Source organism: Chiroxiphia lanceolata, chromosome 2 (genome assembly GCF_009829145.1).
Source record: "Chiroxiphia lanceolata isolate bChiLan1 chromosome 2, bChiLan1.pri, whole genome shotgun sequence".
Lineage (NCBI taxonomy): Eukaryota > Metazoa > Chordata > Aves > Passeriformes > Pipridae > Chiroxiphia > Chiroxiphia lanceolata.
In genome coordinates, this window is record NC_045638.1 from 74837881 (window position 1) to 74863254 (window position 25374).

At 37.9% G+C, this 25374-nt stretch overlaps 1 protein-coding gene across 2 annotated transcripts in view; it reads left to right on the top strand.

Annotated features, from left to right (window-relative positions):
- XPO4 (exportin 4) overlaps positions 1-25374 on the top strand; it is an 82119-nt gene that overhangs the window by 21085 nt on the left and 35660 nt on the right. For both annotated transcript variants that reach the window (XM_032679739.1, XM_032679740.1), the window contains exons 2-6: positions 993-1098; positions 3883-4024; positions 4282-4420; positions 16099-16215; positions 16998-17151. In XM_032679739.1, the coding sequence (XP_032535630.1) occupies positions 993-1098; positions 3883-4024; positions 4282-4420; positions 16099-16215; positions 16998-17151 (658 nt within the window). The remainder of the gene's footprint in view (positions 1-992; positions 1099-3882; positions 4025-4281; positions 4421-16098; positions 16216-16997; positions 17152-25374) is intronic.

Sequence of the window (25374 nt, forward strand, 5' to 3'; positions counted from 1 at the left end):
TGCTTACCCTGTTTGTGGTATCAATCCCTTGCAAGAGCATCTTGTGCCATGTGCTCATTCAGATAAATTCCAAATAGCAGAAATCGGAGAATATTGGTGGCGGAAGTGGAGAGCAGTGTGGTGGTGTGAGCAGCTGATGGTTTCTGCAGGGTTGTTTTTACCTTGTGGGACAGTGTGGGGGAATTCCTGGAGTTGCTTCATGAGGTGAGACTGCAGTGCAGGCAATTAACTCTCACCTGTGCTCTGTAGGCACCTCGCAGTGGTCCAGGTTATTGTGTAGTTTCATGCTTTACCTGGAGCTGATTTTCAGGTAGAAACCGCCATGGAGCTGCCTTTCAGCAGCAGAGCAGCAGGTATTACCTGAGCAGCCAAGGTACCCAGGATGTAAGGGGATGGGTGTAAGCAGCTGGGGAACCACTATAGCCATCCCCAAATAGGCTCACCTGTCTCTTCAATTGCACTCAAGTCTTCAGGATGTCAACTTCAACATTAAACACTAGAGGGTAGTATGTTACTGGCAGTACTTTATTTTTGAATGTATTTGTAGTGATTTTTTAATCCCTTGAATTTATTACACAATTAAATATTTTAAAACAAATGTAGAACTAAAGAAAAAACAGTGCTTTGCTCCCGAGACTGAGCATGTGCAGCAGCATTTAGTGGTGTGCAGTAATATTTTTGGTTTGAGTAGAAAAATGGGTTGAATTTAGATCAACTTTTAGCTTTCTTCAGAAGCATCGTTAGGAACACTATATTTAGAATTATTCACTCTCTGCTTGATGTCTCAATATTCACACTTGCATACATGTAATGTAAATACACAGTGGTATATAAGAAGAGGCTATGACTGAGAAAGAGCAAGTAGTTTTGCCTGGAGATACTTGGGTTTGATGTTTAACAAGGCAACATTTCTAAGTTCATGACAATTGCTCTTACTATATTTACAATCAGGATGGAGTTTCAGTGCTTGAATAACTTTTTTTTTTTTCCAGGCACCACCTTCCATGGTCAATAATGAACAACGCCAACATGCTGAGCACATATTCTTATCATTTAGAAAATCAAAATCACCATTTGCTGTTTGCAAACACATTTTGGGTAAGTTTTAATAAATGAAGTTAAATATGTACACACTTTTATAATTGGAACTGTGCTGTTCTTCTGCAGCTGGGAGTATGAACATCAGTTTTGATTTTGATGAGGGGTACTTTTTGATGAAGGGTGAAGCCTATTGCTGCCTTTTTTCTATTTATGTCCAACTGTTTTGTTAAAGAAAAATAGAAAAGTTTTTGTCCACCCGGTAAAAGCAGGTGATTTGAAATTGTGTGATTATACCTGTGGAAGAGGAAAGAGGTAGGCAGATATCACCCTTTATCAGAAATCTCTTTGATTTTAATGGAAATGCTGTAAATGTGGTTGTGTTAACAAGTCTTTAAGAATAAATCTGTTTTTACAGGTGCTATAGAGACTTATTAGAGTTGGGTAGCTAAATAATCTGAAAATTACAGGAGCAGTAATGATGTAGCAAGCACCATTGTACTAACCAGATGTGAGTGTTGGGGGCAGGCAACAGGGAGGTTTCGGTGAAAGCTGACTCTGAGCCCCGATGAGGGATACCTAGAAGTTTATGCAAAAGAACACATGCCAAAACCACAAAAAGCAACTTTGCTTTCAAAGCATTTGCCAGAATGAGCAGAGAAATATTAGAATTCTGTTTAAAATATTATTATTTTCATACTTCATTCATTCCACAGTATTTTTTTAACAGTTATTTCTAAATTTACTGGATTGAGACTTACAATTCATGAATATTATGATGTCAATATTGCAGGCCTACTACCTTATTTTTAAATTATACTGTGATATATAGAGCAGAGTGTGCTTCTTTTCCTACACCCACTTCCCAACCAAAATGTTTTTCTACAAATGGATTTCTTCTGGTTTTAGCATATTATAGGAGTACTTCATCTGGTCCTGAAGACTGCAATCACACTTTTTGCTTTATGGGTCAGCAAAATTGAGGCTATTTATTTTCACAGCTTGGGAGTTGAAAAGGGAGAGGCAGGGATTATGAAATCAGGAACTAGAGAATGGAGACAAGCTGTTCATGACGAAGAATAAAAGAGGAAGTGTAGTGAAGGAATATGTGCTGATCAGGATGGGCAGGAACCAGAGGAACAAAGTAGATGGCTTTAAAAAGAAACAGAAAAAAATGGTCAAGGCAGGAACTGGAATGGATGTAGAGAGAGATGAAAAGGATGTTGATGTCATTCGTGGAAAGAGGAGTGTGTGAATGATACAGGGAGAATAATGGAGATGATGAGCATAAGGAAAAGGGGAACAACCACTACTATGCCATTTCTTTAAAAACCTGGACTTGAGCCCAGGAAGCACTAGGGTCTATGTTCTTCTGCTGTAAGCTTATAGCTGTTCAACGTACTGCCAAAGCCTGTCCTTCCTTTCTTTAGTAACTTCACGTAGAGGATAACGGAACTCTGGCTAGTTATAAGCTTACACTGGGGGCTGGAGATATGTACTGTTAATGATTCCAGTTGTGCATCTGCAGTTCTTGACACAAAAGAGAAATTCCATCCTTTTTTATTTGCATTCTCTGTTTTGTGTGAGCTTTGTACAGTTAGAAAAGCCAAAGACCTGGAAGTTGACAAATGCCAGCATTAAAATTCCCATGCAGGAATAATTCAGTTTGTTTTTATGTGTGTGTTAGACATACACATTAATCTTTTACTTAAGTGGTTATTTAGTTTTCCAAATTAAGCTAAGTTGATTTTAAGGTGGTTTATTTTGATTTAAGCATGTTTATCTGTGTAGGTTTAGATTTGGAGCCTGATTAAATAACATAAAAATACCGTAGCAAATTAACTGCCATCTTGGATGTAGAACTTGCATATAATGGAAATTTATATTATAAACTTGCTTGTATGTAATTGGAGGAAGAAAGTTTGTTTTGTAGTAGTAGTTTAAAACCCTTCGTCTCATGACTGATGTTTTTTCAAACAAACTCAGTTTTTCTAGTCCTGGTGGGTCACCCACTATAGCTCAAACTCTACTTCTTGTTTGGGAATTTTATTTCACCATTTCACCCTGTGGCCACACCCTTTCTTAATGTTCTTTTTGTGTTTTCTGCGGAGCTCAGAATGTTTTGAAACTGGCTTTTGAGATACTACCTGCTATTTCCAAGTTAAAATTTTTAAAAGCAAAGTAACAACAACAACAAAAAAGTCTCTGTAGCTTTCTATTATAATAGGAATTATATTCATATTCTGGCATTTCTCTTTAAATTGTACTTTGTAATCACCAAACTGTTACCTTTCTCCAGAACATATTTTTATACTTTCTGTAGTGCATCTGTACACCTAGTAATCCCATATTCAGATAATAAGGACTAATGATTCCTACACTGTGGTCAGAAGTTATGTTTTAGTTACCCTAAGATAAATATGGAAACTTTAACATGATGTAGAAAACTTCTGTAACATTTTTGCTTGGATAATTAAACACTAATATTATCTTTAAGTGTAAGCGGACCTGTTTCTCGTTATGTCAGCTTAGTCACTTTAATTATTTAAGATGTTGGGACTAAATCATCTTGTTTATTTTGTTCCCCAGTTGTGTTAGCATTCTTATTCCTGATCTTTGAACCAGCCTTGTAGCATAGACAACTTTTCTCTTAACTCACTGGCTTGAATAATATTGGACAGCTTAATAATTGGGTTATTTCTCCTCCTTGGTTTTTATAGCAACAAAATCCCATTTATTAATAAATAATAGTAAGTTCCATTTGTTTTCTTTTGTTGGAAATACATTCAAGCTGAATACATGCATGTCTTCTAATACTCAAGTTACCTTTGTTTTTCCCCACAGAAACTAGTAAAGTAGACTATGTCCTTTTTCAAGCTGCTACAGCAATTATGGAAGCAGTTGTAAGAGAATGGATTCTCTTGGAAAAAACTAGCATCGAGTCACTGCGAACATTCCTTCTAACCTATGTCTTACAAAGGCCTAAGTGAGTATCGAAAACATACTTCTGAACTTGTAGGATCCTGCATAAAGTCTGGGTTATCCTTTTTGTTTCCCAAGGTAGTGGTGGAAGACCATTAGAACAATAATTTGTCTTCCATTCTTAGCAGTTAACTTCTGTAGAGTTGTCAGCTTTCCCTTATGAATTCACACAAAATATTTGAAAAAGAAATGTATTTAAAGTTTATTGAGCATTGATGTCCAGAATTATGTGCAAATATGTTTGTGCAATGTTGTTTGCAGCCTTCAAAAGTACGTTCGGGAGCAGATTTTATTAGCAGTAGCGGTGATAGTGAAACGGGGATCATTAGACAAATCAATCGACTGCAAAAGCATTTTTCACGAAGTCAGCCAGTTGATCAGCAGTGGTAACCCCACTGTGGTAAGTATTTATTTTTTTCTTCAAAATTTAAGCAATCTGTATCAGCAGTTTAAGTTGTTATATACTTAGTGACTGTAAAATATTTTACACTTCTCTTATCCAATCAGTAGTTGAGTTGATAGCTATTAAGCAATCGTTTACCAAGTTGGAGATTTTTTTTTTTAATGTTTTGCGACTAGGGTTAGTATGTGTAGTTCTTTGGTTCACAATTAGACTGTATTTTTTGGGGAATAAGTTTTTCTGAATAGCTGCTTTAAATGCCATAGTTGTGGGTTGATGGTCTGTTTTGGCTGGTTTTTTGGTGTGGATTTGGAATTTTTTTTTTTTTTTTTTTTATTCCTCTGGTTTTCTTTAATCAAATAACAAGATCGAAAAATGATTTTCCTTTAGCTGGGAGGTTCTCTGCACACTGTTCCCCTTCCATCTGTGCAGTGCTGCACTCTTCCTGTGGCTCAGCTGTTGGAATAGACTATCAAGCAAGAGGCATAGGCCTCTGCTGTTCTCTGGGAGGCTAGTAGGTGGAGAGAAAGGGGTGTGAGGAAGTAAAATGTGGAATGGAAATACAAAACTTATTCTCAATTTAATGTCATACTACTAGGGGTAAGTGTTACCTTCGATACTGAGCTCAAAGTGGAAACAAGGTGTCCAATATCTATCTATGCGTTTAGTGAAATTCCGTTTGCTATGCCAGGGGATAAGTTTAGAATAGGTCATAATAGAGGCATGTAACTAGAGATTAAAGAGAGGTGATTTTTTTCTCCTACCAAAAGAAAATCAAAGAGTATGTAGATCCCATGCTGAAACTTTAACTGAAGCTTTTCTCAAACAAAAGTCTTGAGGGAACTGTCTCATAACACTGCTGAGCATTCAGAGCAGCAGTTGTACTAGATGGTGAGCAGCAAATATTTAACTCTGAAAATTCAATCAAAGTGTGCTAGAGGTAACGCAGCTCTTCACAGTCCTAAAAATAGTGTATCACCTCTGAGCACAAGTAATATCCCTCCTGGGTATGGAAATTTCATTTATTCTTATAAACCTTAATTTCAGTTATTTACCTTAAGGAGACTATTTTAGCCTTTTTGTTGTACATAATTTGGATAGAAATCTGTATTTGCTTAGCACAACTGAGTTAATGCTTTTTTCCAGGGAACATAGTCCTGTTATTGAAATGGAGTTTTACAGTTGAGGTTTTCAAGTTTTATGCACAACACTGTGTATGCTCATGTAGTTTATAGGATTTTTCAGTAAAAATAGAAAAGTGCAGTAAATAGAAACCTGGATGTTGACAGAGAAGTCCTCTTTGAACTAACTCTTGCACGATTCAACTTCTGCGGTTGTATTCTGTGCATGCACTGGTGTACAGACACTGACCACAGCATACAGCAAGCTAAGGCTGCCTGCTCCAAGTGTATCATCCCAGGCATGCTGCAGAACAGCACATCACAGAGGAGCCTTGTCTGGGGGAAGGGGCAATGTTTCACTCTTCTCCAAATTCATCTCACTGCCAAGTTGGGCTTATTTTTATATTTCCCTTTATCCACCTCTCTTCACAAGTATTACTTTCTCCATAGTTTTTCCAAAGTATTAGTGCTCAAGTTGTAAGAATGGTGTTGAAAATGTCTAGGGTATATAATGTTGTCTTCTATTCTGGTATACTAATATGACTTACTAGCAGAAAATGACATGTGATGCTGCTGGAACATCTTATCTGTGTGGCACCAGATACAGTAGTTAGTTTTTGGCAAACTGGTTATAAGTACATGCTCCCATATATATAAGAAGGTTTACATTATAAACCAATTCTTATTCATAAAAATGTTCTTGTAATCTTCTGAAACTTTGCTGCAAGAGAGATTCTGATACAGGTGCAGCTTCATGTGGCCCAGGACTGGTGTATGCAGTAATAAGCAGCAATAAAATGGAGTGTTAGCACAGTACCTGCCACAACTGCATTCTGAATGGAGTCAGGGCATGTCTCCTGCATAAATATATAACAACTTTGAAAGGTTGTATGAAATAATTCATACAATGAATTATCCATGTATCTTTTCAAATATGGCTAGGTGACTTTTTTCTTTACTGGTGTCCCTGTATCGTCCAGCAGTGCTCATCTGTGTGAGACCTCAGTAGTGCAGTTGCCTTGCTGCCATGTGGAGTCTCAGCTGAGGGTGCTTCCGGGTATGGTGTGAAGCTGAGGGAGTGGTGCTGCTCTCAAGATCCAAGATGTGCGGTCAGGACAGTGCCATGAACTGTCACGGGTGTTTCTGGAGATGTGTTTATATTAGTTATTTATTAAAACAGGTCCTCATCCAAGTTAGGAAGGAGACTAGGGATATAGATGTTGGGAGAGATCAGCAGATGTTTTCCAGCCTTCCATGCCTCCCTATGGAAGGAGTAATTCAATTTTTTTGATGTCTTTCCTGTAGAGTGATGTGCACTCTTGCGTCCATATAAACTCAAGTTTCAGAAGTCTGTGATACCTTTGTGACTATAAATTCTTTGTCAATTCTCTTGGTCACCTTTTGTATCCCTCCCAGACTTCTGCTCCATGTTTCCTCTGGCCTTCTGCCTGAGGTTCACTCCAGCAGCTGAGAAATAACAGATGGAGTCAGCAGCAGGTCACTTCTTACTTAAAAATGTTTAAAGCTCCCAAATGAGAGCTATCAGCAGCTCTTACTTGCTGATAATGGCTTTCTACAGCAGTTTGTAAGTCAGAGGAAGTCCTTTTTAAAAAAGTAGTGTTCTCTTGCCTGCTTCCTGCTTACTTTTTCCACTCTTGTTGGCTTTGAAGCTTCTTGACCCTTCTTCACCTTGCCAGAATGAAGTAGATACTTAATCTTTTCCATTCCGTGCAGCCCTCCGCCCAGTTTCTGTCAGACATCTGTACTAGCTTTGTGATCATTAGACAGTCCTGGTCCGTGAAATCTTTCGGACTCTTCAGCAACATCTTGTCAGGATGACATCTTTATAGGTGGAATAATAAGGAGGGCAGTGAATGTAGAAGGTACTGTCTGTTGTGTGTGTCCTTTTGCAGGATTTGATATGCTTAATACCTTAATATTAGTTAAAAATATCTTTAGAGATGGATGTATTTTGAGGATGGAACTTGAAGGGATGTTGTGGCAAACTGACATGTGAGCAAGACTGATGGATAAACTGTTGAGAATGAAATGATGAAAAGGAAATTAGAAGGAAGAGAAGGCGAGGAATAGTGACGAGAGGAAGAAAGTGGTCAGGAGATGAAAAAGATGGCTTTAGTATTGAGTAATCTTTTAATAGTGGAACACAGTGTACATATGAGGGAAATAACAGGGCACTAGGGAAAGGTTATACTACAGGGATGGGAAGGATGCATAGTTAGAGCCAGCTTTTGAACCTGGAGTGCTGGCTTCTGCTGCTGGTTCTCTGCCATTTGGTCCTTTACGAATCTAATGGAAGAAACCTTTTCTGAGAACAGAAAGTGAACTTTGAATCTGGCTTCTTATTTATTAGAACTGAGTTTAGGTAGTAGTCCTCTGGGAGGACAAGGATTAGCTTTGGAGTTCTTGGTTTTGTTTCTCCTGGCTCCTCCTGTAACATTGGTAAAAGCCCTCCTCCTGCTTATGAAGGAGAGTATGTAATCTCCCTTCAACAGCAATTTCAGAATCTCTTTTCAAAAGTCTTCAACTCTGGAGGACCAAGCTTCTGGCAGTAGACACAGTATCATGAACCAATCTTAAAATGCTAAATACATGTTTTCTATCACTGATTTCAAGATTTTGGAGAATTTTGTGGGCCATGTTTTTCTCAACTACAAATACCTTAAATTTCTTGACCTTTTCTTTTTGTGTTAGAGTATTCTGCTTTTGCATAGCAGAGAGATTTCGTTTGTCCTTCATCCCTGCCAGAAAGACAGGAATCCTGGCAGCTAAGGTGACTGATTCCCAGGAGGAGGATCTCATCTGCATATGAACACAGTCAGATGGACTTTGTTTAAAACTGGACTGGGATATGGGTCACACCTCGATTTCTTCCAGAATGTGTAGGCAGATGCAGAGGGTCCAGGTGCTGTAGACCTGACATGGGACTGGGAAGCAACGGAAGCTGTGCTTTTTAATATCTACAATGCATACAGTAGAATGTATTCTAATACAAAGCTCCATATCTGAAGCCTACGTTTTTTTCTGTATGTGGAAGGAGACTTGTCAAAACTTACTGGAAGAGCTCTGGATTCCTGACAGTTCCTTCTGTTTTAAAGTTTTTAAATCTGTTGTTCTGTTTCTCAATGTGATAGTTGGACTAGAGAAAGGATCCAGATGCTTCAGTTTACCTAAAGCTTCTGGGGGATGTGCTATGAATGGATTTTATATGAGCAGTGGGAAATATTACTAAGAAAAACTCTAGACATTAATCTTCATTGAGATTAATCTATCCATTATAATGGCTACATGGATAACTAGTTATATTTATTTAGCATTTACAGTTCTTATTTCTATTCTTTAAAAGGAATTGTACTTCTGTAACCCTGTCTAGCTGCTGTCTCATGTGGTAGGGTAGGAGTTGGAGAGGTTCTCCTGACTTCTACGTTTTAACAAAAACATATGTACTATCCCCTCCCCCAGGCTGTATCCTCTGGTCTAATAAAATTGTTACCTTGTCCTATGAACCTCACTGGCCTCAAGATGTTGAGTATAAAAACCAGATTGTAAACCAGGATATTTAAGCGGTTTCTTCCTGCTGACAAGTGCTCTATGAAGGCCTAAGTTAGTGTGTTTAAAGGTTGGTTTGGGAATTTCAGGGATCCAGAAACTGTTCCAAGTATGAGGTTAAAACTTGGTAGTAGGAATGTAAGAGAACTTTAAAACTTAAGGGGTTTTTTTTGTAGTTGTATTAACCAGGGTGGCTTTTGCAGTTTTCAGATTTTTCTGTTGAAAGAGAGCCTGCTTTAGGAGAGATGCAATACAGCAAGACTCCAGCTTAGTTGCTTAATAACTTTTAACATTAGAAATTGATAGCTCCCAGTATTGCAATTTACACTAGAGCCACAGTTTCAAAGACAGGGTTGGGAAGTGAGAAAATGTGTTACAGTGGAGAGATGGGCATCCTCTGTTTTATGCGTGGCATCCAGGACTCCTTATTTCCTCAATTTTACCATCTCATGAGGTGTGTACCTGTGGAGTCCCTCACCTGTGGCATAGAAGGACATTATGGCTTTCTATGTGTTATACCTGTATTTCTTTTCTTACTGTGGTGATACAAATAAACAGACTTGAGGGAAAAAGTCTCTTGAAGATGTTTGTTGACCTGAGCTGCTTGGTCTTAAGTTCCTCTTCCTCTCAGAGGTACCACCCTTCAGATACATGTGTTCAGTAATAAACCAGATCTTTGTGGGAGTCTGCTTAAAAGCACCCAGCCTTCTCCTTCACAACCTCTTATTTTTTTCTCTGGGCAGATCTGCTGTGGAGCACTCATTTGGCATATCTGGCAGTATGGCAGGCAGAGGTGGGCACAAAAGACCAGGAATGAGTACTGGGAAAAGGGGGGGAGGGACGACACCTGCCCATCAAAGAGCACTTGTTAGGATGGTGTATATTTAAAACTGGGTGATACTGAAGGCAAGCTGCACGGCTAGTCTTACTGTTTGTTATTTCGAATTTAATTGAAAGCCTGATATTTGTTCATGCACCTGTTGTAGGAGTGAAGATTCAACTGGTGCCTTTCAGATAAAAACCTGGAGAGGGATATGTTACCTCTAGATAAACGATTTTCAGACCTTCGCTTTTTTAATGAGATTACTTTTTTTTTACTCCTCCTGATTTCTGCTTCACAGCTCCACCTGTCTCCAGGGAAACAAAGAAAAGCATGTTTTGCAGCCTATGCTCCAGCAAACTCTGTCTGAACCTCTTCCATTATAAGTAGAGGCTGCTACTTCCCCTCTCTCTTTGGCCAAAGCTTGCATACTTCACATGCCACAAGATCATCTTCCTCTGGCCCCCAGTGATTTGCAGAGGAATTGATTTTCTCTTTCTCACCTCACCCTTGGGGCTTCCCCTTGGTTTGTCTGGTTCTCCTCAAGGAAGGGAAGCAAGGTCTCACCTGCTGTGCTGCTGTAGCTGTGGTGTGTTAACCTGACACTGGTCAATTGTCTTAGCACAGTGGCAGAGAGGGAATGAGAGGAAAGGAGTGTGCTGCCCAGCCAGTCTCTTACTGCTGACAGCACAGAACTGCAGCTGTGGATCCTATTCCTATCATCCTGTCCGTCCTCTACAGCTTATTTCCACCAGTTGGCTCCTTTGGGAAGGAACAAACAGATAGAATTTAGTGCTTGCTTACCTTTCTTCAGAATATATTCTGGTTTTCTTTGGTTAAGAACCACTACTTCAGCTCCTGGGTCCCCCACTCACTTTGCAATACTCAGAAGGTGAAAAGCTGGAGTGGCCCCAGTTTACTCCGTATGTGTCTTTTCTGGTATTTCTTTTGGCCCTATGGCCATCCTGTTAAACTTTCCATTTGTAGTTGCAGCTTACACTGGAGATTTAGATACTCTGAAAATGTTAGCAAATACAGCTGTACTTATTCAAGGAAGTTAGGAAAGAAGTATATTACTGCCTTTATAAAGAAAACCTTGCTTTAAACAACTTATTTGGTAAAATTGCTTTGGACACGTTCTCATTACAGAATTCCATCATCTAGGAGCAACACAGCAAATTCTAGTAAATCTGATAGATTTTTTCGATTTTTTTTTTTTTTTTTTTAAAAATTCTTCCGGCTCTTGTGCAAGTTAAATATAGATAGTTTAGGGATATTATTAAATATAAAGCCAATTCTCTTTGATTTCAGTAACAGAGTTTGCAGTGTACAGGTGGAGACAAAAAGTCCTCTAAATGCGTATTCAGGCTGGCAGTGATTTAATGTAGCAGGGTAGATACTATGTTTTCTATGAAGGCAAGACCTTCATTCTTTCAAATACGCTTACAACTTTTTCTGTAGGTATAAATAACACTTGCAGAGGGCATCGCATGATAGCTTAGGTTTTGCAGTAAAATAAACTATTTAATCAAACCTCTGCTCTGAATTTTAGAACAGAGGAAGCTGTTTTGGTGTTGTAGTTCATTTGGCTTTGTTGGCTTTTCTGCCTCAGAGCTGGTGTACCACATGTCCATTTTTTCCTAAGCTGTATTTGAACTCTTCTCCCCTTCAGATGCTTTGTAACCTAACTACCCTCAAATGAAGCAGTTCATTTATTCCATGGGCAGCGCAGGCACAAGTGTGAAATCCCTTCAAACATTATGGGTTTAACTTTTTTTATAGGGGGCATTCCATTCGGAGGAATAAGTTGCATTTACCTTTTGCATCTAAGTTTTATGAATGATATATAAATGTTTACTGTTAAAATGGTGCACAGTCTTTCTGTAGTGTCTGTTTCATTAGAGTAATTTAAAAAGAAAACCACTAAAACGATGTTACCGCTGGGTGTCTGATTGCCAAGTTAATCTCTTATCACAAGTCCCATTGATCTTCTGTTTGAGCAGCTGAGAGTCTATTTTATGTATAGTGATCTTTCATAAAGTTTATTCCTGGTAATAAAGATAACTGGGGTGAGTGCCAAGCTATTCTCAGAGGCGATCCACTCTCAACAAGAGGAGGATTTTATTTTGTTAGATGGGGTTATTGTTTGGGTATGTACTTGTGGCAGAACTGGTGAAATTGCTAGCGAGTGAGTCAAACTGGGTTCAGAGGTGTACTCTTACTGGTATGAAGTTAATGGCATTACTGCACAATAGACATTCAGATCTGGCTTTTAATATGATGCCTAGAGTCACGTGCATTTTCTACTTATTACTATGTGGTATTACTAACTTGGATCGTTGATCTCTTCTGTGGTGTGGCAAAAACCTTTATAAAAGAACCCAAAACCCCACCACAAAACAACAGAAAAAGCACTCCACCCTAGAATTGGATATGTATTAGTTGCATTCAATTTTCTTATGTGTAAGAGGAAGTAATTTTACTTCACAGAGAACACCAGTACTGGTTTCTCTGAAATTATGTTGTTTTTCAGATTTTTTAAATCTTTCTTCTAATAGTATTTGTGTTGATGTCGTTAGTGTCTTCACACCAAACATACCTGTAAATTAAAAAAATATAATTGAAAATATTAGTAGTTAACTTTACTGAGTAAAGTTACTTTATGAAAAGTCAAATTTTATTTTTAGTAAAGTGTACTTAAGCTATATTCCAGAGTTTCTGAAGTATTACTTTGTATTCAGGAGAGTTTAATAGATGGCAGGGCACATGTTCCTTTAAGGCAATAGTTAGTTAATATTCCTGCAGCCGTATACCACTTTTGGGAAGCCAGTGGTAGTTTCGTATAGCTCTGTGCAAATGCTTGACATTGCAAGGACTAGTTACAGGTCCTGTGGTCTGTCTTGTTCAGCTCTTGTCTAAAAGCTGAACTCATGGGGGCTGGCACCTGCCTTCTAGGAAATCAGTCTCAAGCTATCTTGTCTCAGCCTGTTGTTGCAGTAAATTTTAAATTACTGGCCAATATCTTCTCCTCCTGCTCTGGTGACCTGGATATACTGGAGTTCTTACAATTACTCATGGATGCAAGGGGTAAATGCAGGTGCAGATGGTGACAGGATCACATGGGTGTGCGCATATTGCACACAGCACCCTTGGGATGGTAGGGGAATGGGGCAGGATTTGCAGCCCAGGTATTGAAATACCAAGCTGAGGAAGTAGATGGCATGCTGGGTCCTCAGTAGAAGGGAAGAGAGCAGAGGGATGCATTGTGCCCTGGTGTATGCCATGAACTAGGATGCTGGAGGGAATAAATTGTGTAAATCTTTAGTAACTTCTGTCATGCTCAAAGCAGGTAGTGATGTCTCAGAACTACCTGAAATAGCTCTCATTGAAATTAGGGAGACAGGTCACTGCTCAAGCTGCTTTACTGGGCTCTTAGCAGATTCAGTCAGCCTAGCTACATCCATTGCTCTTTCCACCTTCCAAGAGATGTGTTTACCATCAGTCATAAAATTTAACCTTCCATATAATTTCTTCTTGGAATCAGGAGAAAAGCACACAAAAAAACTGGAACACACTTGTATCGTTCAGTAACAGATTACTCTCCAAAAAGAAAGGATACATTATTATATACATATAAACAGAATGGAGAAAAAGGAAGGAGAAAATATCTATTATTTTAACTAATATTAACTGTTTGTAATCATGGTGGGAACAGACATTGTTTTCCTCTTACTCCTTATCTGTCATTCGAAGTTACTGATTTATTTTCCAATAATTGGCAACCAACTGCAAGTGATAGGTGGTCTGCTTTGCTGCCCTGCTTGTCCTGTGGTGGTCTGGATGGTGGCTTGGTGTGAAGATCTTTGCATGGTAACACAGAAGCAGCTTAGCTTTACCACCCAGGCCATTGTACTATTGGAGCCACTGATACCACTTGTTAATCAGGGTGTAATATAGAGCATCAAAGTGTACAGATTTGTAATTACAGCTAATGATGTCCTTATGTCATGGATGCTTCGAGCTGAAAAATGTGAGTGTGTCAGTACTTTAAGCATCAAATAAAAGCCTGTATTTTAAACTATTTAGAGCGTCTTGTAAGACCTCTGAATCTCCTGGCACATAATGAAATTGAAGAGTGTTCTCTGGCAGCTTTGCATTATTTCTTTAAAAACATGTATTTTTATCTGAAGCATTATTCTAAAGTCAAACTCCAAGTGTTTTTAGGTTTTTGGTTGGTTGGTTGGTTGGGTTTTTTTACCCAGGTTAATTCTTTTCATATGGAACTTCTAATGTTGGATTTAAAACTCAATGCTAGTCTACACTGATTTTCGTTTTTTTTAATATTAGATCAAATCAGTATTTCCTCTACAGAAAAAATATTTATTGTATGAATACCTTACACATAAATTTGGAAATAAAATATTGAAATGTTTGAACTAATTAGAAATAATTCTAGTATAGAACTGACAAAGTTAAACTTTTACTAGAATAGTTTAAATGTAATGCTGTTTTTCACTGGCTGAACATTGCTTTTGTCATATGTGTCATTTGACAGAGGTGACTGTAGATGAGAAATAGTCCACTTGAAATAAACAGTTATTTCTTTAAAATGTAAAGCTTGTACTTAGCAACGGATCAACAATATGCTGTCTCCTGTACTGATACAGCTTTATTGCATAGAAGAGAAAACCCATATATTATCGTGAAGCCACTATGTTTTTATCTGTCTGGGACTTATTTAGCAAGTAAGAATGTTAATTTAGTGTATACTGGCTAAGATAACTAGTTGTCTGGGGGGGTCAAGGTACTGACTTCAGAGGCATTTCTGAACAAAGATGTTGCAGTTGGTGGGTGGATGGCACTGGTCTCAGCTGTTGTATGAGCTTGCATAAATAGTATCATCTCCACTTTAATCTTTCGGGTGTTCAGAGGTAGTGTGCATATTTCTGTTTAACCCCTGGACACTTGCTGGCATGCATGACCCTTTAACAATTCCTATCCCTCTGTCCATCCCTAGCACCTTGGCTCCAAACAGTCTGGGAGGACAGCCAGTAATTGTGAAGTTTTTTGTTAAGAACATCTCTTTAACAAAAAGATGTTTTCATTTCACTGGTATACACTTTCTATTGTGCTTGTTAAAGTAGTGTATGGCACACTTCTCAAGTACTACTTGCATGTTCAGTGAGCAATACTTACTCCCTTTTGTGTGCAAAGATGGGTTAACAGATATTAAAACCAATGATGATGGTTACTGGCCTTTGGCATCAGGAAAAAAGCCTTTTTTTTTATATTTAAGAAAACAGCAACAAAGGCTGGAGCCATGTATTTCATAAAGAAGGTTGACTTTTAAGTTGTGGTTTAGGATAGGCATTTGACTTACCTTACCTTAAATTTTGAGAATGAAAAGGATGCTTAAACCTTCAGCCTTCATGAATCTGTCTCTGTGAAATTAACATGCCTTTTTCTCACTGTTTTTTATATTGCTTCAGAGACATTGTTTTACAAGAGTAGTCTTAAAGGTTATTTCTGAGGCTTGTGGATATTGTGCTTTGGAGGGAAGTATCAAAGACCTTTCAAAAATCAGAGGTTTCTGTGGATTCCTCTCAATTTTTTTTGATGAGGGAGAGGGAGATGTAGACGGTGTATTATTGCAAGTGTTGCTTTTGACAAACTTCTGTCACTTCTGGTGCTATAAATTTAATCATGATCAAATACCAACATGGTAAGTGTAGCAAATGCAAAGAAGGGCCAAACCAAACTTCAAAGTGATGTGACATGAACTATTAGATCAATTGAAATAAGTGGAAAGAATCTTCCCTGAAACTAATACCTGTAAAGCCTTGTGCACAGGGAGAGAAAGTAAACGGCAAGGCTGGAAAATGGTTTGCAATAAGTTGGTTTCTGTTTTGTAGTGAAGACTGCACAGGCGCCAGCTTTGATATTGCTCAAATAATCGAGTTTTTTTTGCGTAAGATGGAGCCCTGATGATTCTGGAGATGGTTCATCCAAGGATCTATATTCCTGAAATTTTGACTTGTTTAGTTTGTGTTAGAAGGAACGGAAGCAATAGTCATATTAAAATGCTAATAAAAAAATTGAAGGACACTGTAGGTGCTATTACATTATTGGACATCTTTTAGTTATATTATTCCCCCTTATTTTTTTTATAGCAAACTTTGGCCTGTTCCATTCTAACGGCGTTGTTGAGCGAGTTCTCAAGTTCAAGTAAAACCAGCAACATTGGACTAAGCATGGAGTTCCATGGTAACTGTAAACGTATATTTCAGGTAAACTAGTTCTGTATTGATATATGATACCTCTCTTTCTAAAATTTAAACATTGAGAAGCAGAAGTACTTTCCTGTGCCAGGTGCATTCAGGTGCACTATGTCTTTAAAAGCATTTATTAGAACAGATACTACAAAGGCAGATACTGGCTGCTTCAGGAAAATTGATAATGTATTTTTAGAACACTTGTATCAAGAAGGTGCAATCCCTTTGTACCCATTTTGTGAATGTAGAGCTACAGATCTTTATGCGGTTGGGCTCTTTAATTCCTTGGCTACCAATTGCAAACAAAACGAATACTCTGTGGAACAATGATAGTCTTAAATATAGCTTTGGTTTAAAGCCAAGGAGAGCTATGTATGTATTTAAAAATATTATTGCAGATGGTGTAGTCTGGTTGTCTCAGATGTATTGTTTGGCCAGTCAGAAATGTTTTTGTGAAGCCATTGCTTTAAACTGACTGTTGTGGAACAACTTACCAACTTTTTTTCATGCCAAAGACCAACTCTTTTCCACCAGTTATTTAAAAACATATTGGTTTTTAATCTTTTAACAACTGGCATTTATGTGAAGATTTTTTTCATAGTCTTTGCAAATGTAATCAGTTGATTTTGGCAAAAGGAGGGGATTCTCACTGACAACTTCAGAATATTTTCTGTATTGTAATGAAAAATAGGGTGAAACCAGAAAATTATTTTCTCTTTAGAAAAAATATTCCTTTTTAATCAGCATTTTAATTACTGACTGAGATACTCAGTGTATTGTGTTCGTCCTGACTATAGGAGGACGATCTGCGGCAGATCTTCATGCTCACGGTAGAGGTACTTCAGGAATTCAGCAGACGTGAAAACCTCAATGCTCAGATGTCTTCAGTGTTTCAGCGTTATCTTGCACTAGCCAATCAGGTCTTAAGCTGGAACTTCCTTCCTCCAAATTATATCCTTTTTATGTCAGGATCTTTGTTTCTGTTGACTTGGGTCACTTCCTACTGCGTGAGAAGTAAAGTCTGAGAGGAGAGAAAAAAGTAAAACTTTATAAACCTTATATTTAGTCCTTGATTTATATTTTTGTCCATTAGTGCTTTTGGTCACCACCATGCTTGCTAACAGAAGCTGCTGTTGCTCTTCATTAAAGTTTTAAAGTATTTTACATAAAAGACAAAACAAACAGAGCGGCCCTGTTACAGGTTCATGGTCTTGTATGGTTTGGTTCATGGTTGAGGAAATGTGTAATATGCTGCTTTAGTGTAGAACCATATGGTGAAAAGTCCAAATTCTGTTTAATTTTTATGCAGAGATCTGGTCTGTCCTACTTTTCTCCCTCAGAAGAGAAAGGGGCAGGCAAATGTCCGATCATCTAGGAACATGCATGCTCAACCATCTCCCCATAAAAGAGCATGGTCATATACTAAAACATAAAATAGATTCTCTTCAGTCTGAAAAAAAATGTTTGATAGCTGAGAGAAGAAATGGCATCTCCTTTTTATGCAGGTGTTTCCACTGCTTCCATTTTGACATTTTTGTGATGTGTGCTGATTATTAGTCCAGAGAAAGGTGGAGTTGGACAGTAGAGGAGGAAATGGGAATCAGAAGGAGAAAGGGTCTTAGTGAGGGAGAGAAGGAAAAAGATCCAAAAATGTTCAGTCCAAAAAATGGGCTAGATGAATATTGTAGAAATATTCAATTACACTCCGTATTTAATAGAGGTTTAAGACAGTGTATATAGTAAATCATTATAGTACCTCTTTTAATAGCCAGACTGTCTTTAAGAAGCTCGACAAACCTTGCAAGAGCCAAATTTTTGATCTGTTTTATCAACTTTTTTATTAAAATGTTTGAAATTGCTACCAAGTTATACATACTGCAGGAATCTTGATGTTGCCTTCAAATACACTGTGGGGGATTTTATTTGCTTTCCTAGTGTGGAAGTCAGAAGGTGATATCTCTGAGGTTTTGTTTTCTTTGAGTCTGTTCGTTATACTGCAGGCAGCAAAAGTAAATTTATTTGAAACTGGATATTCCTTAGTTCACATTTGTAAAGCAGAATACCAGTTATATTGGCTATACGGAAGGTGCCATGGATTAAAAGTAAATACCCCGCTTCTGTTTGTCCCTGAAGTGATTTGGCAGGGGTTCAGAGAGGAATTTAGTGCATGTGCCTACAGGATGGACACTGTAGTCAAATTATTGCACCTTATAAAAGTTTTTGGGAGTGGATTTGGGATTTTTAAGACTTCAAATCATGTGTGAACACTTCTTCTAAGCTGTAATCTTAAGTAGAAGGGAAATGCTTTTGTGTTGTGCAGTGGTGATTCCCTCTGAATTTTAGTCTTGCTCTGTACAAACCTCTGATGTAGTCCTAAATACTGATCTTGTTACAGTTTGAAGTGAAGGCTATAGTTCTTCATGAGCTCTTTATCCCAGGCTAAGGTTTGTAGTGGTGGAGCTAAATAGATAAAAGTAAGATGGTGAGCCTTGGGAGTTCTAGCTTTTCTTTATACATCTGTATAAATGAAGTTGATTTAGTCTGTAGATAGATGCTACTAAAGAAGTGTTAATAGAAATAGCAATGCAAGCTGTACTGCTTTTTAAGGTTAACAATGTTTTCTGCTACTTGGCCTACTTTAGATACTACAGTTGTTAGACAAATTCTGGCCATTTCTGGAGATTGGATGGACCTTTAGTGTGAACCACAAGTGCTCTTAATGGGTCTATTTCAAATATTTTCATAATTTCTGATCCGTTTGATACCATCTTTTTGTTTTCTACCACTGGATGTTTCATTTTGCAGTAAGAATTATAGCACCAGCTTGGGTCTTCCTGCTCTATGTAGCAACCTGTTTTCACAGAAGTTGGAATGTCCTCAGTCATCCTTGAGAAATGTGGGTCTCAGCTGCCAAAGATTCAATACCTGTTGGGGTTTACAGCACCATGTTGATTGTATTGTGGCGTAAATCTCTCTTCCTTTAGAAGACTGGTTTAAAAGTAACTGTTAATTGTTAGCTCATGGGCGGTGAAACTTAACTTGGCTGTAGTTTCTAAATACATAGCACATTACATGAGAACGTAAGAATTGCTGTGTTGATTGACCGCTTGGCATCCTTTTGGTATCCTCTTTCCAAATCTTGACAGTACATGTGCTGAAGCCATGGGAATAAATTTAATACTCGAAGCATGGAGTAAATCGATCCATTGTATCCTCAGATATATCTTTTTCCTTTAGTTGGTATTTCCCCTGGCAAGATAGTATTAATTCTCAGTATTCCCTGCAGCGTCACAGTAATCTGTAGTATATTTATGTAATCTTTAGTAAGATTCTTGTACCTTCAAAAAAGGGAAGTAGCATAAATGTGCATTAACTGTACAGTGACCATTGCAAGAGACAGGTTATTTAAATCCCCAAGTTTGACAATTGCATCAAAACACAGCACTTCTGAAGAGTTCTGTGCTGTTATGGGACAAGTGTTATAGGATAAGTGTTGCTTTGTTAAATGCAGTCTTGGACAATGCTGCCACCAGTCCTGACAGAAGAGTTGTAGTAAGTCTGTATTGTCAGTTGCCACCGGGAAAGACAAATTCTGAAATGGCCACCTCATCGGAGCAACAAAAGAAGAGAGACTGGGGTCTACCTACTTTCAAATTGGAACTCAGTAATTTTAAAGTGTCTTTGGATGTAGTGCCTGCAATAGGAAGGACATGGCACAGTGACCTTGGAGGCCTCCCTTTGGTCATCTGCAATTTCTCCCATTTCATTTTCTGGCAATCATCTACTGTTATTTTTATGTGCTGCCTTGAGATACTCGTTCACCCGGTGTTTGTGGCTGATTCAGAGATAAGTCTGTTGTGGCATGTTGACTTCTGTACAGTTTCTTTTTTTCACTGCTGTTACAGTACTGTTAAATTTTGTTTACTCAAATAGAACTAGTTTTAACTGCATCTTTTCTTAAATGAATGTTTTTACTAATTAAGGAAGTGCAGGTGATCAGTATTAAGAGGTACAACCCTCTCCTTTACAAGACTGCCTTCATCTATTGCACTAGATAGAAGTTCAAGCTCACTCCTAGTACATTGTGAGTACCCTGTCTCTAGTTGAGGAGCTGAATGTTGCTGGGTTTTAATGCACCTTGGCATGAACATGTATGTCCTGTGAAGTCAGGATGTAATTATAAATTATTTTACTTTACCTCCAGAGGTGTTTCTCCCATCTTCTTGATTTTGGGATTTCTCTGTTCTTGGCAGCCACATTCTAATGTGCTTTGGATGAATGTCCTCAAATGGAAAAGTTCTTCAGCAGACCATAAGATTTTTGTCCAGCTGTCTCCCATCTACAGACAGGTGTCTGTTATCTGTCATTAGGAGCTGTCATGGAAGTACTTATCCCTTGTTCTTTAATGTCTGGGTCATAGTACATAAAGAGAAGCTTGAGCTTTAGTTCTTGTTTTGGATTTGGTGCCTTTACTTGTTTGGAGGCAAGCTGGCAAATTTTCAAATAAATGTAGAATAGGGGATTTAAAATGCAGGTTATATAAACCTAATGAGTTGCACTGTGCTAATATGCATCATTGCCGTTCCACTGAAGTTAATGGTGCAATGGCAGTTGTATGAACTGACTGAAGCTTTTGTCTGATCTGAACATTTTTGTGTGTGTTCCTTGGCCGCACAGTTAAAGGAAGAAAGCTTTTCATATCTCTGTTTTGAAAATGTCTTTTAAACCTCAAGCCAGAATGAGACACCTGTCTGGGAGATTCTGTGAACCATACCGTTCTGCAGACTTTCAAGATCTGAACTCAGTCCAACCCAGATTGGAAGCATCTGTTGCACATAATGGAAGTGCATGAAAACCACACAGAATGCTCCAGAAAACTCGAGATTTTGTTTTGAGAAATGATTCAAGTTGGCATTGCTGCTGAAAAAGCACCCTGCCTTATCACCTCCCATGAGCATGATACGGAGCAGGGAACCACCTGGCATGGGGGTGTTTTTTTAGTCGGGTCATGGTCCCCAGCTTGATTTGCTGCGTAGCTACAGAAAGGATTCAACCTGTACCAAAGAGTTACAACACAGATTTCTTCAGCAGCACAGCTGCTTTTCATAGGCCTTGTTTTTAGCAGCCTGGAATTATCCTGAATTTACTACAACAGCCTGTCCTTATCTGAAAAATGAAGGGTTGGGGCATTGTCCTGGCTATTGTTTGGGATATAAAGAAAAATTCAGTGTAACTGAAATAGCTGTATTTATGAAAGTGCAAAAGAGAGCTGCATTTTACTTTTGTTAGTCTTACCACTTTTAGGTGAAAACTGACCTGACTTTGAAATCCTTGATGTTTATAAATTATTTCTAGGGTACTACATGTTTTCTTGGCAATCCTTTCTAGCAACTTAAGACAACATTGGGCAAAACCAGTAAGATTGATGGGTCCCCTGAATTTGATCACAATTGCACTAAAGATACTTATATTGATACTGAACTTTTTAACTACTAGTTTTTCATCATTTAGGTTTTCCTGAGTGAATTTTGAAATCAGGTTGCAATGTAAGAGCATCTTAGTAATCACCATATTTATGAAGGCGAGCTGATGTTCTACTCGCTTGCCCCAGTAGTTTAAGTTTCCAGTTTTTTAAAGATAGTCATCAGCAGCCTAGATGGCAGCCACTATGACTTGTAAGCTGCATCTGCATGGCAACTACTTGTGCATAGGTGCTTTAAATGCAAGTTAGGCTTGAGGTGATTAGCTTGCATACCATTAGCTGTATAACCATAGCAGCAGAATGTACCAGGAATTGGAGAATCCACTTGGGTGGTCGTGAGCCTTGGTACTGGAATGGCTAAACTGCTAGAGGCTCTGGGATCAGCCAGGTTTAAAATTAGCTTGGGTGTTCCTACACTTCCTCCCCCTGTTGCTGCAGTCTGAGTCCAGTGTCTCCAACACAAAATACTGTTTCATTCTCATGATAGTTAAGAATACTTGTGTTTAATAATTAAATATTTAAGCATATGTTCCTTGTCCTGGTTGCTGCATGTATTTGCTGAGAGTGTAAGGTATGGAAAGGTCTGTGAGGAATTTATCCATAGGGGGCAGCAAGCCTCTGCATCAGTTTTAGGCAGTTGCTCCTTGGACTCATCCCATGTTCTTGGCTGACTAGCTAGAAAGGCAGAGGAGGTCTTAAAAATTCGAATAAAATCAGTATGTTAACAGTGTATGGCAGATCTCCAAGCACTTACCTTTCTAATGCAGTTTTTAAATTGTAAAATACAAGTCTGAGACTGGCACAAAGCTGTCCAGAAATATTTCAAACAACAAAGGTAAAGTGATTAAAATAACTTTTAAGAAAGATATTTGGACCTTAGCACTCCGGGAGCTTTTCCTCCATTTCTGAGATGTTCTTCACTCCTGTGGACAAATTTGTGGATGGGGTTCTAGCAGGAGAAATCTCAGCTTTGATTATTGAGTTCCAAACTTACTGCTTTGTGGAAGAACAAGACTTGCCTCTCTTAGGAAAAAGACTGTGGGGTCCATTCTCAGATACTGGAATTTGTAGCAAGTACTGAAATTAAACATTATAATCCCTCATGGCTACCTTAGGATATGAAATATTTTGATATGCATCTTCACCAATCAGACCCTTCCTGGGACAGAGGCTAAGAGTGGGAGGAAAACTCCACATTTGCTGGTCTTTTATTTTCTTTTTCTTAATATGTTTCTCCAAGAAGCACATAAAACCTCGAACTTTGGTTTCTAAATTAGTTTTAAAAATCTGTAAGTTTAAAAAGACTACTCGTATTTTTCCAGCTCATTAAACAAAACCAAGCATAATGTCTACATGCATAAATTTAGCAAAGATAAAAGAAAATCTCTCTTTAAACATTATGGTCTTCTCCTTTTCCTCTCTAGACACTAATAGTGAGCATATGAGCCTTATCATACATGAAGGCATCTAGTTATATTCTTATGCTTTTCAAAAGCGTTTGGTTCACGTTATTGAATAATCTGTTCTGATTCATGCAGAAGATTCTACTCTCTGAAGGAATCAGTACCCTAAGCCTTGCAAAATGGGTGAAACTTTGACATGCTTCTGGTAGCTGTTTCCTAGCCTGAATTTCCGTGTCATTCAATGTGAATTGTAGTAAGAGTTGAACTAGGAATGTTAGGAGCATTTGTATTATTACCAGAAGTGGTTTACAAATGTTTTTCATTTTAGAAACAAATAGAAAACCCCCCAAACTCTCCAGGATGTCACAGTAGACTGATCTACACTTATCATGAATCTCTATTAAAAGTCTAAATCGTAAGTCTAAGCTTGAGTGCTTAGAAAAAGAGTGTTGTTCTAGTACTGTACTTTTTGTTTCTTCATAAGTATTGAGAAGTAAACTAATTTTGGATGATGAAGACTGCATTTGTCCTGTGTAACCCATATACTAGGTAATTAGTGCCATTTTTTTCAGATTTGGCATAACTAGACTGCTGCTAATAAGGCTGAACCATAGCACAGTATAAACTGGGGTATTTCTTGGCAGCAAGCATCTCCACAGCCAACTTCTGGTAATGTTTGCATACATTTAGTATGTGATGGAAAATGGGTTCAAGATCTCCATTGATAGGTGGAGGCATAATTAGTGATGTTCAGTGAACAGATATTTTACCTACAAATCTCCTATTGTCAGATGTGTCATCAGTCCATTAGCATGAGAAACAGGACTAAAAATAACAGGATAGGGCTGCTAAATAGTGAGCCTTGTTAAAATAGTGACAGCAAACTAGCCCTTCTTTCATTCCACATGAAAAGTGTTTTGTAGCTGATCCCCTCTGTGGGCTCAACCTAGCAAAGAACAAATTTATTTTAAGAGATCGATATTGTATCTGTGATTGTCTTCTGATATTGGTATGTTCACAACAAAGGGCATTCTTGTCAGTAAACAGTTTTAAAATACCATTTTGACTAAAACATTCCACATGAAAAGGAAAAAAAGGCATAGCTTAGTTTGCCAGGTAAAATTAGTTTTAATTTGTAATATTGCTCCTGATAAAGCATGTTTGCTTGTGATAATTTCATACCCATATTTTAAATTTTTTTTTTTCCACTGGGGAGAACCCCAAACCATTTTTGATCACTTAAATTGCGTCTGTCTATCAGAGGGAAGTAAAATAGAAAGTTCTGTGATTTTTAGCATTTCTCCATTTGAAAGAATGCAGATCTGGTATGGTTCAACATACAGTGATAATTTTTAAAACTGTGAAACTGGTTTTGTTTTACACTAATGTGAAAATATCTGATTGTTCTTAGGCATTATAATGTGCTGACAGAAGTTCTGGACACATAGCACCAGTGAAGGTACACTTGGTACTGTGCTGTGGAAAAACCCCTTTTTTAGAATGTGGTTTTGCACAGTTTTCTTAGGAATTTTGTTTTGTGGCAGAACTCAGAAGACACATGTAACTAAACTAAAAGTGTGCATCCTACGTTTTGACACAATTCTTCTTATTAAACTAGATGCTTACTTTAAATATTATTCCCTCAAACAAAACCCATCAAAAGTTAAGGGGTCTACTTTCTTGCATGATACCATTGTAGAATTTATTTTTTTCTAGACATAGAAATAGGTTTTTTATACACATTTTTTATAATACCTGATTACATACAGTACAAAAGTTAATGCAGTTCATTACCAGTAAGTAAATTACGTGCAGCTGAACATGCTGTTACTTACTCTGACGGTTGGGTTAGAAAGGGATCAAGGAGGATAATGGAGGGTTTAAGAAAGACAAATAAAACGTAAGTTGCTGAGTTAAAGCGTTTTTACTACTACTTGGATTGGGTGGTGTCACAAAAGGAAGCACTTCAGAAATCTTTGAACGCTCTTCTGCGTGACCAGACTGACAAAGAATTGAACCTGCTTGTTTAAATATTTTTGCTTACGTCTCTCTTTTTTCTGTACTAGAACATTTGCAGAATTTTGTAAATTAAGTTATGCCAAAATATGTGGTGAGAGCTGAAATGAGTGCAGTAAAATCATGCCTTCACAGTGTGCTCATTTTTCACATGCATCTCTTACAAACATGTTTAATATGACGATGCCTTGTGCTGTCTTATGCTTTTGTTCTCAGTGTGATTAGAAAACGTAGATTCATGCAGAGCTAACATATCTGTATTCTGTGATGCAT